The sequence below is a fragment of the Phoxinus phoxinus genome, assembly GCF_949152265.1.
Source record: "Phoxinus phoxinus genome assembly, chromosome: 11".
NCBI lineage: Eukaryota > Metazoa > Chordata > Actinopteri > Cypriniformes > Leuciscidae > Phoxinus > Phoxinus phoxinus.
The window spans coordinates 7,121,942-7,139,065 of NC_136886.1; the positions used below are offsets into that span (position 1 = coordinate 7,121,942).

Sequence of the window (17,124 nt, forward strand, 5' to 3'; positions counted from 1 at the left end):
AGTTCACCTATCGTAACACACACACAATATTATAATAATTATATTATAATAATTGTTATTATTATTAATTATCATGAAAAACTGTTATTGTTACTTGACGGTTGTATTAGTTAGGCTACCCATTAAGCAAATTGAGTATAACAGATCCCTTCTTACATTTTATAAAGACCGATCCAGTTGAATCATTAAAATGCCCCACCTGTCATTTAGCATACACATCTACAATGATGAACTTCGTCATCAATAGATAGAACACAAGGACAGCAAACACACCCTTAATCTCTGACTATGGCTGGACAATAAAAGATACACCTAACATGATTCATGTCAAAAGATTTCCCATATTCACTAAGTCTGATCATTCTCATCATCTTCTTATACACATGTATAGACTAGGCCTATAGGCCTACTATATATAGTGTCTGTCAATAAATCAAGAAAATTATGTGGATGGTTTTGTTTTGTTTTGTTTGACATGCCATTTCATGATGATTCGTTTGCTGAGAAGGAATTGTTGCGAAATATTTGTGTGACTTCTGCATTTTAGACTTCTTGAGCTTGAAATGGTTTTGGGCAATCCTACATTTGTAATAGCTAAGACTATACATTTGGCAAAACATGTAGCCTAGCCTAGGCTACCATATGTTACTATGTGCCATTTTAATATTCCTATTGTTGTGTATACATTGGTGATACATTGATTGTGTATCACCTAAAGTCTAAATATGAACGAATAACGACGTATAGGCGGGAAAACAAATGTGAGATGAACACCGACAGAAACATCCTTAGCTGTCAACTCAAAGCTCGTTGCATAATTCGCAATCTGATGAAATCGTGTTTATGATAACTTTAAATAGGTATTGGTCTGCTTCATCGCTAATCATCGTGACGAACAGTCATGTTATTGTTTCCACTGAGACTTTCTTGAAAGACAGTAGATGTTATCGTCAGGTTAAGTCATATTCATACATTCACACGCCCACCGCTTCGACCGTGAATTTCGTAATGAGATGTGACGTATGTTATTGGTTTCAGTTGAGTATTTAACTTCTGGAAAGCACAGTGCAGTAGATCAGGCACACTCGTCATCATGATGTGGACTGCGCTTCTCCTGCTGGGACTCGTTCTGTTTTTGTACGCGAGACGCACAAGGTGAGTCGAGTCCAGACAGACCACCTCTCGAGTCTAACGAACGATACTTTCAAAGGGAATTCAACTTTTTTTCTCTTTTTTTTTTAAAATACACATCTCATACAATTACGAACTAAACATGTCGTTTTTGCAGACGACGAAATGAACCTCCTCTTGATAAAGGAATGATTCCTTGGCTTGGTCACGCGCTTGAGTTTGGAAAAGATGCTGCTAAATTCCTGACTCGGATGAAGCAGAAGCACGGAGACATTTTTACAGTGAGTTCTTGTTAGGTCATATTTTCATACAGTAAAATAACACCAGCAGTCTATCATAAGGGGCGTTTGTTCCGTTAATGTGTAGCTGGCGAATAACAGGGAATACTGGTTAGCATTTGTCTCAGTTTTAGCATTTTTTTAAGTTCATTGAAATAGTTACAAATCAAATATTTAATGTAGTTTCTCAACTGATCAAAGGTCAAATTAGAACAATGCTGTTTTTTAACAGTTTAAGTAAGCTAAAGCATGTGAGATTGCTTTACATTTCCAATCAACTACCTTAAAATCCAGTTTACATGTAGTCTACATTATATACATGGACACACAGGGTCTTTCTTGCTGACTTTGACATACTTGCGACTTTATATCTAAAAATGCCACCCAAAAAACTAAGATATACAATTACAGCTTCTTATTATACACTTTACAAATGCAATGTGTCATGTGGCTAATGAAATCATATGGGTTTGCAGAATCTTAATTCTGAAATGTAAGGTTCAAATAACTAGACATTTTTGTAGCAAATATAGGCTAATAATTCGCCTTATTTACACAAATGTAACTTTTTCAAAGAGTATGTATTTTACACATAAACTATAGATGGCTGGTTTCTAATCTAGATTTTACATAGGCTATGTATTAGTGGTTTTAAGATAACAATCTTGTTCTGTTTCATAACATTTCCTGTGCCAACTAACTTTCATATTTAGCACTAACACTGATCTAATGTGAACTAGGTGCGTGCAGCAGGAAAATACATCACTGTTCTGCTGGACTCTAACTGCTATGATGAAGTCCTGTCAGATGTGATCACGCTTGACCAGACTGGCTATGCTCAGATCCTAATGAAGAGAATATTCAGCCTAAATCTGCCCAATCACAACCCTGAATATGAGAAGAAAAGAGCAGAGAAGTAGGTTTCTGATAAGTCACTCTTTCTGAACTAATGTCATCTTGAGAATTTGCTTTAAATACAAAGTTCTGTCATGAAACTCTAGAATGGTGGAAGCATCGTTTTCAATAGGGCACAGCTGATTGGTTCCTGCTGTATCAGTAGCCAATGAGCTTGCTGCTAAACTTTCAAATACTTGGTCAGTGTCTGCTGTAGTAGTTTGCAACGCGCTTTTAAAACCCCTCCACCTTCCCCAGCTCCACCTGTATAGATCTGCTACGGGTAATTCATGTATGTAGCATAACAGATCTACTCTGCCAAGACAAAACATATTGTCATATCCATTGCCATGCCAAACATTCAGAGAGTTGTCATGACAGAAATATATTTAAATTGTAAAAATCAAACTAAAGTGTCAAACTAAAGATGCTAAATAGATTGTTTGATCACATTAAAAATATCAAAGCTGAAACATAAATTAATTTGAACCATATACATATACAGCATGTGTTTGTGTGTATTTGACTAGGCATTTTCAGGGGCCCGCTTTGACCCAACTCTGCAGCTCAATGCAGAACAACCTCCACCTGCTCATGGACTCTTCAGAAATGGACCTTAAGAAATCTGAGTGGAAAAAAGATGGACTCTTTAATTTTTGCTACAGCTTGCTCTTCAAGTATGTCAACCTCTAAAATTAACATATTAGAAACCCCTTAAGACTATAAGGGGCCGTTCACGCGGAACACGTTTTTCCATTGTTCTATGCATCTTTTCCATTGTTTTATAATGTAAACACGAACTAGATGGACGTCTTTAAACATGATGCCCGCATCTTTTGCATCACGGTGTTCTAAAAACATATCGCTCAAGTTAACAGAAGTTGAATTTTAAATAAATAAAAATATTCCATTGACCTGCTTTTTGCATTTTTAACTGCAAAAACACACCACAAGCCATGTGAAATTATCAGCAGGTTATATATAGCAGAACCACAGCTGCAAGTAGAGTTAATATTTTTGTCACACTTAGAAAGCTGAACTCAGCAGGAAGCGTGTTGAAAATACACTCTAAAACTTAAACTTGATGATTAAGTTTGTAGTAAATCTCAATGGCCCTGATAACCATATTTATGCTCATTATTATAGCAAGTGCTTATTTTTGTAAACTCGTTTTATTTTCTGTATAAAGCTGTAAGATCCACAACAGATCCATTGCATTGTCATTGTGAAAACTGTTTTACTTGCACACTGCTTTGCTAAATACGGTACTTGATTTGGTAATCATTCTGTGCCCATCAACTAGCAGAAACTGTCCCACCCAAAAGCTGGCACAATAATTATCATTTACTATTGTACAGATAAGACTGTCATGCCTCCACAAGGTGCAGCTTGATTATTTCATGTATGCCTTTAAGTCATGGAGTAAAACGTGGCATTTTGTGACAATGGTGATCAATCAAATGCTGAAATGTGGTTTTAACAGTCTCGAAAAACCGGGTAGTGCAAAACGATTAAGGTCCATTTAATTGGCTCTCTAGTTTTTATTTTTATGCTGTATATCCTCATACCTCTCATTTTTTCCTGTCTTTTTTCTCTCTGCAGGACTGGCTATCTCTCTGTGTTCGGAGTAGAGAAGAACAATAGCGCAACACTAACAGAAGTTTACGAGGAGTTTCGCCGGTTTGACAAGCTTTTGCCTAAACTGGCTCGAACTACTGTAAACAAAGGTAATGCAGGTTTCCTTTGAAAGAAATTGGTAAGAAAAACAGATGTTCATTCTTACATATTTTTTTCTTTGTAAATAAATTTTTCATTAGATGATAATTACATAACTAACCGTTTTTTGTGTGTGTTTTTTTATGCATTCATTAGCGGAGAAACAAATTGCAAACTCAGCACGAGAAAAACTGTGGAAATGTCTGACTCCACAATGTTTCGATGGAAAACCAAAAGACCAGTCGTGGTTGGAAAACTATGTACAGCATCTTCAGGATGAAGGCATTGATACTGAGACTCAGAGGAGAGCAATGTTGCTTCAGCTATGGGTCACACAGGTGAGTTTCTCCCTGTCTGTATCACTTAGTTGTCCTTTCACAACACATACTGGCATATAATCCAAATGCATTGCAAAATAGTTACAAGAACACATTATGTAATAGTAAACATTCACTGTCGTTCAAAAGTTTCTATGTTTATGAAACTTATCAAACTTTTTTGAGTTTGGCCTTTTATATTTTACTTAGAAAAATACAGGGTTGGAGTAACATGAACTATTGGGTAAAGTAGTAGTTCATCGTCATGAACTTTATGATGAACTATTCCTTTTTGAACTATATCATTCATAATCATTCATAACTACATAGTGGTGATATACTAACACCTTGAAGTTGCCACAGGGGTGGGCGGTTTTGCACTTGTTGTGATCTTACTGCAAACCAAAGAGCCTGTTACCTGTGGAATGCTCAAGTGTGTGATTTCACTTGAGTTCCTGCCACTTCCAGAGTACACAAACACAAAATTTGACAAGCTGCCCAAAGCACACCTGAAACGCTACACCCCGAGGCCAAACCACATTTGCTGAATGATTCTATTGTGACTGAAGGGAATTATGCAAAGGAGGTGTTCATGCTTCCCTAAGTTTGACAGAATTATTACGTGCATGTTAGATAACTTTTATTCAAGCTTGGCAGTATAAAATATCTAAATATTTAGTCCACCTTGAGGCAAAATTAAACGATTAGTTCACCCAACAATTAAAAAAATGTCAGATGGGTTTAGAATGACAAACTATTCCTTTTTAAATTTGAGCATAGATTTACATTGTAAAAGCCATCATGCGCATTACTCCAATGTTACCACATGAGGGCAGTATAACTAAAGAGAAATAGCTTTACTGCATACTTTGTGGTGCTTGCTAATACTATTTCTCATATTTAGGGTTAGGCAAACCCCTACCCATATTTATTAACCTTTGGCACACAACCCATCCTCTATAGTTTGTGTTTTGCACATGAATGATACTGCAAATAGGTAATGTGGCTTGTTGAAGAGAAGGGTGTGCTATTACTTTTCTAAGCAATAAGGCCTAACATTTTCTCTATGCCATTATCAATATAGTTGTGGTGTGGACCCCATCTATTCTTTTACGTTAAGACAATTTTTTTAAATGATGTCTTTATCTTTATAGTTATCGTCCTTGATGTGAATGGGTCTTTATCATAGAAACTACCCACAACACCCTAGGTGTTGCAACCACCTAACAATGCCCTAGCAAATGCACTAGGGCAGTAAATACTTTTTCTGTATTACTAAAAAAATTCATTTCAAATAGATGCTAATAAATGTCAAATACATTTGCCTAAAAAACAATCCTAAAAAAAAGTATAATTAATCAAATTAGCATTACAATGATTTCTGAAGGATCATGTGACACCAAAGACTGCTTTGCCATCGCAGGAATAAATTATAATTTAAAATGTATTAAAATAGAATTAGTTATTTCAAATTGTAATACTATTTCACAATATTACTGTATTTTTGATCAAATAAATGCAGCCTTGGTGAGTATAAGAGACTTCTTTCAAAAACAGTTAAAAATCTAAATGTAGTTCAAAAGGAATGGTAATGTAGTTTTTTTCATACATACATTCTTAGGGTGTACTCACACTAGCCAGTTTGAACCGTGCCCGAGTGCGTTTGACCACCAAAGCGCGGTTCGTTTGACTAGTGTGAGTACACCCTGTATCTTAGCTATTTATAATGTCCAATCCCAAGCTAACACAAATCAACCTATACTGGCTTTACCACAGCATGTGATACTCATATAAAACCTATATGCGGTGCAAGTTCAAAATGAGATGTATTGCATTGTTTAACAGATTGTTCTAAAGTAACATGATCACATGGAAATGTCCTCACATAGAAAGCATTTCTTTGTCAGGTTTATTGACCGACAGATTCGCCTAACAGTCCGTTTCAGAGTCTTCATCCCTCATTGACCTCGACTGTCAGTGCGGAGTCTCTCTGAACCCACAGCAATTGTTGTATGACAGGTTTAACTGCACTGCTCTGCACACACTGACAGAAGTATTGATATAAAACCGCTTATGGACAAGCAATATGCTGTAGGTTAGACCCTGCTGTGTATTTATATCAAAATGTCATAAATCTTGTGACATGTCAGTGTGTCGGGTGACTCTCTTGGTTTTTCAGGCAAATAAATAAGTTTACTTTAGATCAAGTAAAGCCAGACATTTCATGTAAAAAAATATTCAGTGTCAGAAGAACCTTTTTAGTGCTTGGTAATTTAAGGTATGTTTATGTCCTCAGGGGAACGCAGGCCCCGCTGCATTCTGGGTACTGGGCTGCTTACTCACCCACCCTGAAGCGCTAAGGGCTGTGAGAGAGGAAATCCAAGGTGGAAAACACCTCCGTCCAGAAGAGAGACAGAAAAACACTCCAGTGTTTGGTAGGTCACATCAGTGAGATAGTTTATCATCCTATAATAAATATAGAAAATCTTATGTATATGCACATCTATTTCTGCCATTGAATCCTGGATAAAAATTTGTGTGTATTTATTTATTAATTATTTATATATATATATATATATATATATACATTATTATTTATTAATATATATATATATATATATTAGTGGTGTCACTATCTAACATAAAAGTTTGTAAATGTGTGTATTTTACAGCACTATATTTGTATTTAATTATATTTTTTATTTTATATTTTACAGCTTAATATTAGTGGTGTCACTATCTAACATAAAAGTGTGTGTGTGTGCGTGCGTGTTCTTATATATTGCAAGATGGGAATTACAATGTAATTAATTACAATTAAATGTCTCTTGTTTTGACAGATAGTGTTCTTAGAGAGACTCTGCGTCTAACTGCAGCTGCTCTAATCACTAGAGAAGTGGTGCAAGATAAGAAGATTCATTTAAGCAATGGCCAAGAATACCAACTCCGACGGGGCGATCGCCTGTGCGTTTTCCCCTTCATCAGCCCTCAAATGGACCCGCAGATCCACCAACAGCCAGAGGTGCACTCTCAGATTCCACTTCCTGAACTCAACCAGGCAGACAGATGAGATTCACTTAGGGGAGAAATCATTTATTACCTGTAGAAAATCTGTGCGAGATTTGAGATAAATTTGAAACGTGTATTGATTTTCACTTTATCAAAAATAGGTGCATTTGAAATAGACTCAAGCGCTTACACTGCTTTATTTTACAGCCTAAACATTATCATAGACTCGCATAAAGGTACCAAGCCACATCTAGAATATATAATAGAGACTTGGTGGTTGGCTTTTTTCAAATTTTTTGGCCCAGAGCAAGCCAGAGTACACCAGCAACCAAATAGCAATGCCATAGAAATCACCCACAACACTCTAACAACTACATAGGAACATGTTAAAAACAACTCAAACACCTTAACAATCACACAGCAACACCATTGCATCGTGTTGGTGACTTTTTCATGGGCAAGTACCAATCAGAAAATGAAAAATAAAGAAACTGTTATAAAATGAAAGGAATATATGTGAATTGAATTGAACACCTATCAACCACATCCCGTTGGTGAGTTTTTACGTACCAATTAGAAAATGGGGAGGGAATAAAATATAAAAAAAATATATATACTAATTAATTTAATAACATTGCAACCATATAGCAACTCCAACAAGAAAAAAATAATTTAATTTCAAATTAAAATATAATTCAAAATTATTAATTATTAAATTATTAAAATATATATACATTTAATTTAATCTTATTCTGTACTTTCTTTAGGATCAAGATGTCAACTTAACGTTTCTAAAATGTTAACTTATTTTTTAGACGTAACTGACTGTTTTAAATGTTTTTGATGTTTAATGTTGCTATGCAATGCTAAGTTTTTTTTTGTTTTTTTTTGCAGATAAGGGATAGCGTATTGCTTTATTAACACGCCTCACTTATTGTCATAACCTAAACCTATTTATCTTTATTGACGTCCACTATGATGATCAAGCTTGGATTACATTCTGCACAGGTCAAAAGGGCTAATCTAGTCAAATATCTGGGATTAGCCATTCAAGTGCTGTCATTGGCACAAAGACAAATAGGGGGTTGGGGGCCACAGTTTATAGACACTGCTGCTGCTCCGACTATCTGTGAGAAACAGACACTCACACCACTTTGTAGGCCAAAATGCTGACGTTGCACACCGTAGTGCTGTGTGTTGGCACTGTGAACTACAGATCTGATCCAAGCTTATATGTTGAGCATACTGATTAATAGTAAATTGATTAACAACACAACAAGATGCTGTTCCTGCAAGCAAACATTGGACAAGTCTCACAAACATATCATATGAGCACAGCTTCTTGCTTTACAGTGTTTCATCAAGACTATCTTAATGTTGTCTTACCATTGTATTCATTTTACACTCAAAGACACAATAATCAAAATTGTAACTCTGCCTGTCTTCTCGTAATGCAACAGATGTTCCAGTTTGACCGCTTCCTTAATGCAGATGGGACAGAGAGGAAGGACTTCTTTAAGGAAGGGGTGAGGGTGAAATATCCCTCCGTGCCCTGGGGGACCAAAGACAACCTGTGTCCAGGACGGCATTTTGCAGTTAGTGCAATTAAAGAGTGAGTATAAAAGCATTCAACACTTAAAGAGGACCCACTATGCTGTTTTTTTTACATTTTCAACTTTATTTAGTGTGTAATATATTGCTGTTAGAGCATTAAAAAAGGCCTGCAAATTTACAAAGCACAAAGTCACTCCAAAGGGAGTTATTCTCTCGATTGTACTAGTCTTCCGTACACGTCACAATATTCCTCATTTAAATAAATCCTGCCCAAGACATACGCAAATAAAGGGGGGCGAGGCCTGGTTGAGTTGCCTTAGTAGTGTGTTGAAACTTGTGGTGATGGTAAAGTGCATTTCCGAAACATGCTCGATGAGTTTAACCAATCACAACAAAACGGTCATCTTTTTGAAGGAGGGGCTTCATAGAGACAGAAACTGAACAGAGTGTTACTGACAGAAGGGGAAGATAGGTGTTGCAACTATGTAAAATATGTGAAAAAGAATGTTTTTTTTAACACTCAACCCTGAAAATCTATTAATATTGACTCCAAAAACAAAATCAAGACATTGTAAAATGGCATAATAGGTCCTCTTTAAAGTGCAGTCACATTTACTGTTGCTGTGCAAGATTTTCCAATCATTTCAATAGGGATCCACACGATGGGGAGTTTCGTGTGAGGGAGAATAAGTTTGCTTGTGTTCAAGTTACTTGGATTCATCGCGTTGACAAACAGAATGCTGTTTAGTTTGAAAGTGCCTTATGTATGAACGGTGCTTTATACATTACTAGACTATTGACAATAATCAATGGATCTTTTTTATCCGCAAAATTATTAGCAAAATTTCACTGTGCCACACATTTAGTCCTTGTTTTATCAACACCTGCTCTAAGTACATCCATAAACTTTTGCCTATTAAATGCTGAAGTGTCTGTTATAATTTTCTAATTTTCCAATCCCTTTAGGCTTGTGTTCACAATCTTGGCTCGATTTGATCTGGAGCTCTGTAACAAGAATGCAACGCTGCCATTGGTAGACCCCAGCCGATATGGCTTTGGCATTCTTCAACCAGCGGGAGATCTAGAGATTCGCTACAGAATTAGATCTTGACCGTGCTAATGCTAATATGCCAAATCTCATTAAAACTGTACAGATAACGATATTCTTTTTTTACAACAATGTTTTAACAATGTCTTGAATACTTATTGCAATAATAAATATTGTATTTTTTTTAAACTCTGGTTTAGTCATTCTATGATGTCTTTTGGATTTACTATTCTTACATTTCGGAAGAAATATCCCACCCCATATCACTTTTCTAATGCAATTTTAATTTTGATAACCTGCTTTAAATCACCTCGCAGATGTTTTATTCTATTTTCTGCATTTTTTTTTCATTTTTTTTGGTCAGGGTCAAACTGATGCCAAACCGAAATAAATGTGCTACTACAGTGAATGATGGTCAGATTTAGGAAAATGCATACTTGCTTTGTTATACAACAAAGTTAAAGCTTTGATCTGTCTATACAGTATTTTGACTAGGTCCATTTTATATTTTTTTCTCTCCTAAAACACTTAATAGCAACAAGAACCAACTGTTTGCTGGGAAATTGATCCATTATGTGCAATAACAAAAAAAAAAAATCTAATTTAATAGTATGTTCTAAAATATAATATAATTTTTTTTTAGCAGATATAGGTTTCTAGTGAAAAACCCTGTATTGATCACATTTATTTTGAGACAAAAGACTTGTTTCTCATGTTCTTGCTATCTTTTAAAGTAAATCCATGTAACAAATCATGTTTGCACTATAATTTAAAGACAGAAAAGTCAATCTCAACAGGTTATCAAGGTTAATATTTACCCTCAAAATAATTAGGATGGATAATTTGCTCTATTTGCTGAAATTCAATATAAGGTCTTCTTGAATGTAATGATTGGAGACCCAAGAGCATCTTAGTAGCTACCGCTGCTGCGCTTCATCTTGGTAAAATATTAAATCAAACTCGCATATTAAAGGAGCTGACTCATAGGTTGCTTAAGCACTGCCCCAAAAAGCTGATGCGTTTCCTAACGCATAAGACTAGTTAGTGGCTAGTTTTCGGTATTGCCCTATCTCCAGGCGCCATTTTCACGCAGGTTCCTCTTAACGACTCACAAGGAGCTGCTCCAAGAGCCTGTTGGTGCCGGGTGGCAAGGGTTAAGCGCGTCGTCTCTCTGCCATTGGGCGGCGAGACTACGGCGAGCCAGACATCTGCAAGGAAAGCAGCTGTCGCCTTCACGCAAGAGATGTTAGACATCAGTGAACGAAAACAGTGTGGATTCACCCCAAGACTTGTTGATCTTTTTCCACGAGCGGCGCGATATGTGTATGTCTTGAGAAGATGAACGAGCTGCTGTGTACTGGCTTATTTAAACCGTGGCGTTCCCTGCGTTTTCGCCCATTTAAATGCTTAATTTCTCACCGCTGTCAGCAATAAGTCTTCACAAATTAAGGTGGGTTTTCTTTCTACCGATATTTATCAGTCTACCCAGTTTTTATATATGTTTACCGTATGCTTAAGTATTATTGATCACATTGGAAATTTCTGCCGAAAATCTAATGGGAAAAGTGTGACATGCTGTGTATATGAGCTATACGCCTTTTATAAATACTATTTAATTGCATTTTATGCAATTGAACATGCCCTACTAATAACTACAGCTGCAATTATGTTATAATGTTGTTTTAACACGTCTGAAGATGCATCTTTTTCTATGTATGATGCAGGATCAATACTGCTGGATGCCACTCCTACAACGTTTAGATTATATTTAATGTCTTTATGATAGCACATTGCCTAAATGTTTTGAATATGTCTTTTGTTGGTCCCGAATAATGTGCTTTGTGTATTTAGCGTCACTTTTTTCTTCAAGTGCACGAGATCAATGAAATCATATCATAAGCGCCGCTGCATTGACACATTGATGTGATGACTGCCTTATGCAACTAATAGCATTTTATTCAAGAAAAGATGTGCGATGCTCACTAAAATCCATTTTAATTAGCTTCGCAGTGTGTAGGCTACTAAAGGCTAAAACAAAACGTCTATCATGTCATGTTTTCCTCCTATTTTGCCTGTTGTTGTTGCTGCTGCAGATGTAGGCTACTGTTGGGCTCCAGCCGACGTTACACTTAACTCTTTAGTTACAAGGTATGGAAATTAATTATAACATTTAAGTCTTTTACTTAATAGTTTATGGAGTCTTTTAATACTGCACAGCATAAGGAATATGGGGAGTTCTCAAACCGCAGCCTATGATGATGATGATGATTAAATGTTCCTTTCAAAAGATTACAGGTGGATCACGTGCGTTCCAATATATTTGTATTCAAATGTTTGTTATCCTTCGTGAGTTTATAGAGACGAGAGGGCGTTTAACTTCGACAAAAACTGCCTTCAGTAAAGCAGCAGACGATTCAGCACCACGGCGGTGGACAGCGACGAAGGCTTTGGGATTCGTAAGGAATTGAATAATTGCGAATCGATTCATCTTAACGATTCCGCTTCCTTAACGGTTCCGTTAACGACTCTCTAGTAGGCTAGGCTACTTCAGATTCATTTAAAGTTAGTAGCCTAACGTTAATATTTAAAACTTCGAATTGAACTCACTGCCCTCGATAGTCTGTTGTCAAAATACGAGATCATTTCAGATGCCAACAGGGCAGAAATTAATTGAACACAGTTCTTTAAAAAAGTGGGCTTACACAGATATTTTAAATGGGCTACTTTTCACACACTTTTTAAAGTACATGCAGTTCACTAAATGCTCGAGCTGTATGTTTGGATTCACAAAAAAAAAACCGGCTCCACACTGTTGGTGCTCTCTTAGCCTACTGAATCACTGAAAAGAATCGAATTGAGTCATTCGTTTAGGATTCGAACCATATAGCCTATTGGTCGCGCTATCTACGTTACCTTATTTTTCAACGCGGAAGTAGGTGATTTCTTTGAATGTGCGAGATTTCAGGGAAATAACAAGAAGAATAGATCAAGTGCAGTAAACTGTAAAACTGTTTGCGCTACTAACCAGTCATATAATGTGCACATGTAGCCTATTGAAACCGGAGACTTGTGTGGACATTTTAATTATTTACAACCAGTGTGTTTATAATTAAGACAATATTAAATTAATATGGTGGGAAATACCAGTTTGCATGCAATAGCAAATAGCACAACGAGCTGTTTTTTTAAATAAATGGAAGCGAATGACAACGGAAGTCGACAGATTAAAATTAGCCTACAAATGGCAGCGCCCGCGCTTACCTGAAAAATGAGGTGGATATATTATTATTAATTCGATGAAAATAACCGGCTCATAAAATACGTTTATTGCAAGAATCAGATTACACTGGTCCTACATGGTTTTGATTCACTAAAAAGAACCGAGTCATAAGAGTCATTCGTTCGAGAATCGAACAACACTGTGGCACCAGAGTGGCGCTAGATTCGATACATGCGCGTCCAGGAACCGTTAATCCAAAGTCATGCAAATATAACTACTTTTTTTTCGTCTCTCTCTGATTTTCGGTTCCCTAAACCCGTTCAGCAGTCAGACTTTTAATAAAATATAGCCTAATCATGCTAGTAATTTGTTTGGGCATTTATTAATTTATTCATTTGAAGGGATAAAACTTCAGAAAAGAAGCAACTAATTTCCTGCTCTCCTCTCCTCCTTTCTTCAACAGCCCGAATAGAATGAAACAGCTCGGAGAAGCATTGGTACCGCCTGTCCCATGGCCAAAATCATAGGGTAGTCAACGCAAAAAACAACATGGATAAACCCTCCGCAGGAATGAGTAAAGTTGGCTCTCGCTCGACGGCCTCTCTGCCCCCGGAGCCTGCGGATATAATCCGGAGCATGTCGTGCTACCGGCGTGTCAAACTCAACGTAGGGGGTCTGCCGCACGAGGTCCTGTGGAGAACCCTGGACCGACTGCCGCGCACACGATTGGGCAAGTTACGAGACTGCAAAACCCACGAATCACTCATGGAAATATGTGACGACTACAACTTGGACGACAACGAGTACTTTTTTGACCGGCACCCAGGGGCGTTCACGTCTATTCTGAACTTCTACCGCACTGGGAAGTTGCACATGATGGAGGAAATGTGCGCCCTGTCCTTCAGCCCTGAGCTGGACTACTGGGGGGTGGATGAGATCTACCTGGAGTCGTGTTGCCAGGCCCGGTACCACCAAAAGAAAGAGCAGATGAACGAGGAGCTCAAGCGGGAAGCGGATACTATGAAGGACCGGGAGGGCGATGAGTTTGATAACACGTGTTGTTCAGAGAAAAGGAAGAAACTGTGGGACCTACTAGAGAAACCGGGCTCTTCTGTAGCAGCCAAGGTATGCATCACTACATACACTGACAGCATATTATCCGACTGATAAACAGGCCAAGATTCAAACATAAACACACAACTTCCACAACTATGGCAAGCCATTTGGACTTTTAGCCAAAACCTCCTCTCATGCAGGATATGAATTCTTGATATCAACAATTACATTTTCACTAGTTATAATGCTAATTCTTGATATGAGGAATTAGATTTCCTACTAGTAACAATGGCAATGTTTGATTTCAAGAAATACATTTCTACTAGTATAAATGTTCATTCTTGATATCAACAATGACGTCATCACTCTTCACTATTTAAATGTCACCACAGGCTGCCATTCAAAATCAATAATTGATTTCTTACCAGTTGGAATTTCAATTTTACATATCAGAAATACAATTCTTAGTTAAAACCTTTATTTTTGATATCAGTAATTGCGTGGTTACTAATGCAAACGTAGCAACATTTGAATTGCTAAAAAATATATATATATATATATATATTGATCACTTAATATTATATTGATAGTCACTTCTAGTGACAATGTTAATTTCTGATATCATGAATGTGATTGTTAGGCTACTGGTAAGAAAGCCATTTTATCTGAAATTACTCTCCTAATTATTGATATCAGAAATAGATTTTCAGATATCAGAAAAAAAACTAACGTAAAAAAAACCTCCACATAAGCATTTATCAACACTCAATTAGCTTAAAAGGGAGATGTAAAAAGTGCAGTTCAAGCCTCTGGACTCTAACCAAATTGCTTCAGTCCTGTAATCAATCACAACAGCATGGCACTCTCGTGCTTCTCACATAATTCAAAACTCAGTATTTCTATGTAAACATTCAGACTCAGACCTTATGTGTCGATCATAGTTGCAGGTCTGACATCTCTATGGACAGAGTTGACATCTTTGGTCTTGGATCAATAAGAACAGCATCTTGGTCGAATGGCATTGTGAGAGATGCGATGCTCATCCGTAAACTTGTTTTCTCACTCTGTGTTGGCCATCTATTTAATGTGCTCTAATTCTATAATTGTGTACCTGTGCTTATATAGTCACATGGGATTGGGAGGGACGGTTCAGTGTAAGACTGTCCTTCCTGTTACCAGGCAACAGAGAGATGACTCTATCACTTTGAAAGGAAGAACTATGTCACTAAAGGACAAAAAGTTAGAGTTTGAGGGTGTTTGAGAGGTTTATGGCTAAACTGGACCGTTGTTTAGGCACATGTGCACACATGCTTTTGTATTCAGTTAAGATCTGAACAAAGAGTCAGGCTTCTTTTTTTGTCTTTTTCCTCGTCCCCCTCCCTCTCTCTTTCTTCAGGCTCCTTTGCTGCACCTCTGGCTAAATGTCAGGGAAATGTCACGTTAATTATCCTCCATGAGACTTTGTGTCCCATTCTGTTTTCAGCCCCTCCTTCATTCTCACTCGAACGGGCTCTGTCTACATCTGTCTCAAATCAGATTTCCCTGCATGGCCCTACCGCACAATGACATTATGTCAGACCGCCGTCATATCATTGCAAATTACCGCCCGGTCATATTTCAAAGCTAGACTTCACCTTATCTGCATTTACTAGTCCTGCATTACCATGCTATTTAGTTGACGCTAAAAGTGAAGTAATTAATTAAGTTTATAAGACAGAAGGTGGCAATTTGCTTTAGGTTCAAGACCTTGTATTGAAGCCTCGTGGTCAAAGCTGTGATGCCTCAGTCAAGGCATGGATGCTGAGGCAGTAAAGTTGTTTTTAATTCAATAATGTACATGCAATTTATTATGTAATATGTTCAGTGCCATTTATTACCGGTATTGACCAACTACATTGTAAATCTGAGTTGTGCATTTATAATCTATGCAATTTCAAGCGCAGGTCGTGAGATTTGAGTACATGCGTAGATAACATGAAATACATTTGGGGAATACTTTGGGTGTGATCGTCGTGATGTGTTAAAAATATTTTAAACAACACGTTCTCTAATATAAAAAGTAATTAATTATTCACACCACAGGAGTATTTAAAATGAACTTTGGCGTATAGGTGATTTAAAAAGTTGAAAAACTATGTGTTATAAAACTGTATTCCTTTTTACAGGTGTTTTCCCAATTTTTTAAATTGCGCATTGCATTGTGTTGCATTTTAGGGTTAAAGGAAATGTCCTGGCAGAAAAGGGCCAGTAGCTTTCTTACAGTGATATACACACATGCATTCTAGATTTGAAATAGTAACTTGATATGATGGCAGTCTATTATAATCTTTTTTTAGTATTGTGTGGTAAGGCCATGCAGTGAAATCTAAAATATGTATCTTATAAATTCATAAGGACTTTAAAGGGTAACTGTTGCCAAAATTTTACCTAGGCTCGATCTGTATCCCTGAATCATTTCATTATTATATGAGGATCCTTTTTCAAATACAAGCTCAATATTGATTTTCACTAACGACAAAACAACAAATTATCCGTGAATTTATATGGAACTAAGTTTTAGGAGCTTTCCATCTTCACTCTCCTCCCTGTTACGTTGCATTCGGAGATCGACTACTTTTGACTGACAAAATTCCAGCCACCGGAAACACTAACTGATAAAGTGATTTGTACAAAACCTTTCTTTTTAGTAAACTTTGTGTACACAAACAATGAATTCAATGCTCAAGTTCATGTAGAGATACTTCAAGCACAGTTTTATGTTGTGTCGAGCCTTCTTAGTGTTTTAAAAAGTGCCCCATGCACTCCCATTCAAAAGGCATTTTTACCTAAAACGAAAATACGGTCAGTCTTAAAAGCGGCCTTTCCATTCTAATTATGCTTTTACACGAAAGTTTAACTCGG

General features: G+C 36.8%; 2 protein-coding genes across 4 annotated transcripts in view; both read left to right on the forward strand.

Moving 5' to 3' along the window:
• The window catches only part of kcnb1 (potassium voltage-gated channel, Shab-related subfamily, member 1), a 62,192-nt gene that overhangs the window by 22,978 nt on the left and 22,090 nt on the right, over positions 1-17,124 (forward strand). The window contains exons 1-3 of one of the 3 annotated variants that reach the window (XM_079629614.1): positions 11,145-11,397; positions 12,041-12,095; positions 13,631-14,292. In XM_079629614.1, the coding sequence (XP_079485740.1) occupies positions 13,717-14,292 (576 nt within the window). In that variant the 5' untranslated portion in view covers positions 11,145-11,397; positions 12,041-12,095; positions 13,631-13,716. Of the gene's footprint in view, positions 1-11,144; positions 11,398-12,040; positions 12,096-13,630; positions 14,293-17,124 lie in introns of those variants that run through there. The other 2 variants (XM_079629615.1, XM_079629613.1) reach the window with 2 other exon arrangements.
• On the forward strand, positions 910-10,141 carry ptgis (prostaglandin I2 (prostacyclin) synthase). The gene is made up of 10 exons (XM_079628299.1): positions 910-1,155; positions 1,289-1,412; positions 2,150-2,325; positions 2,834-2,980; positions 3,906-4,030; positions 4,176-4,357; positions 6,633-6,771; positions 7,177-7,358; positions 8,806-8,957; positions 9,866-10,141. The coding sequence occupies exons 1-10, from the start codon at positions 1,094-1,096 to the stop codon at positions 10,008-10,010; spliced, it is 1,434 nt and encodes a 477-aa protein (XP_079484425.1). The 5' UTR covers positions 910-1,093; the 3' UTR covers positions 10,011-10,141.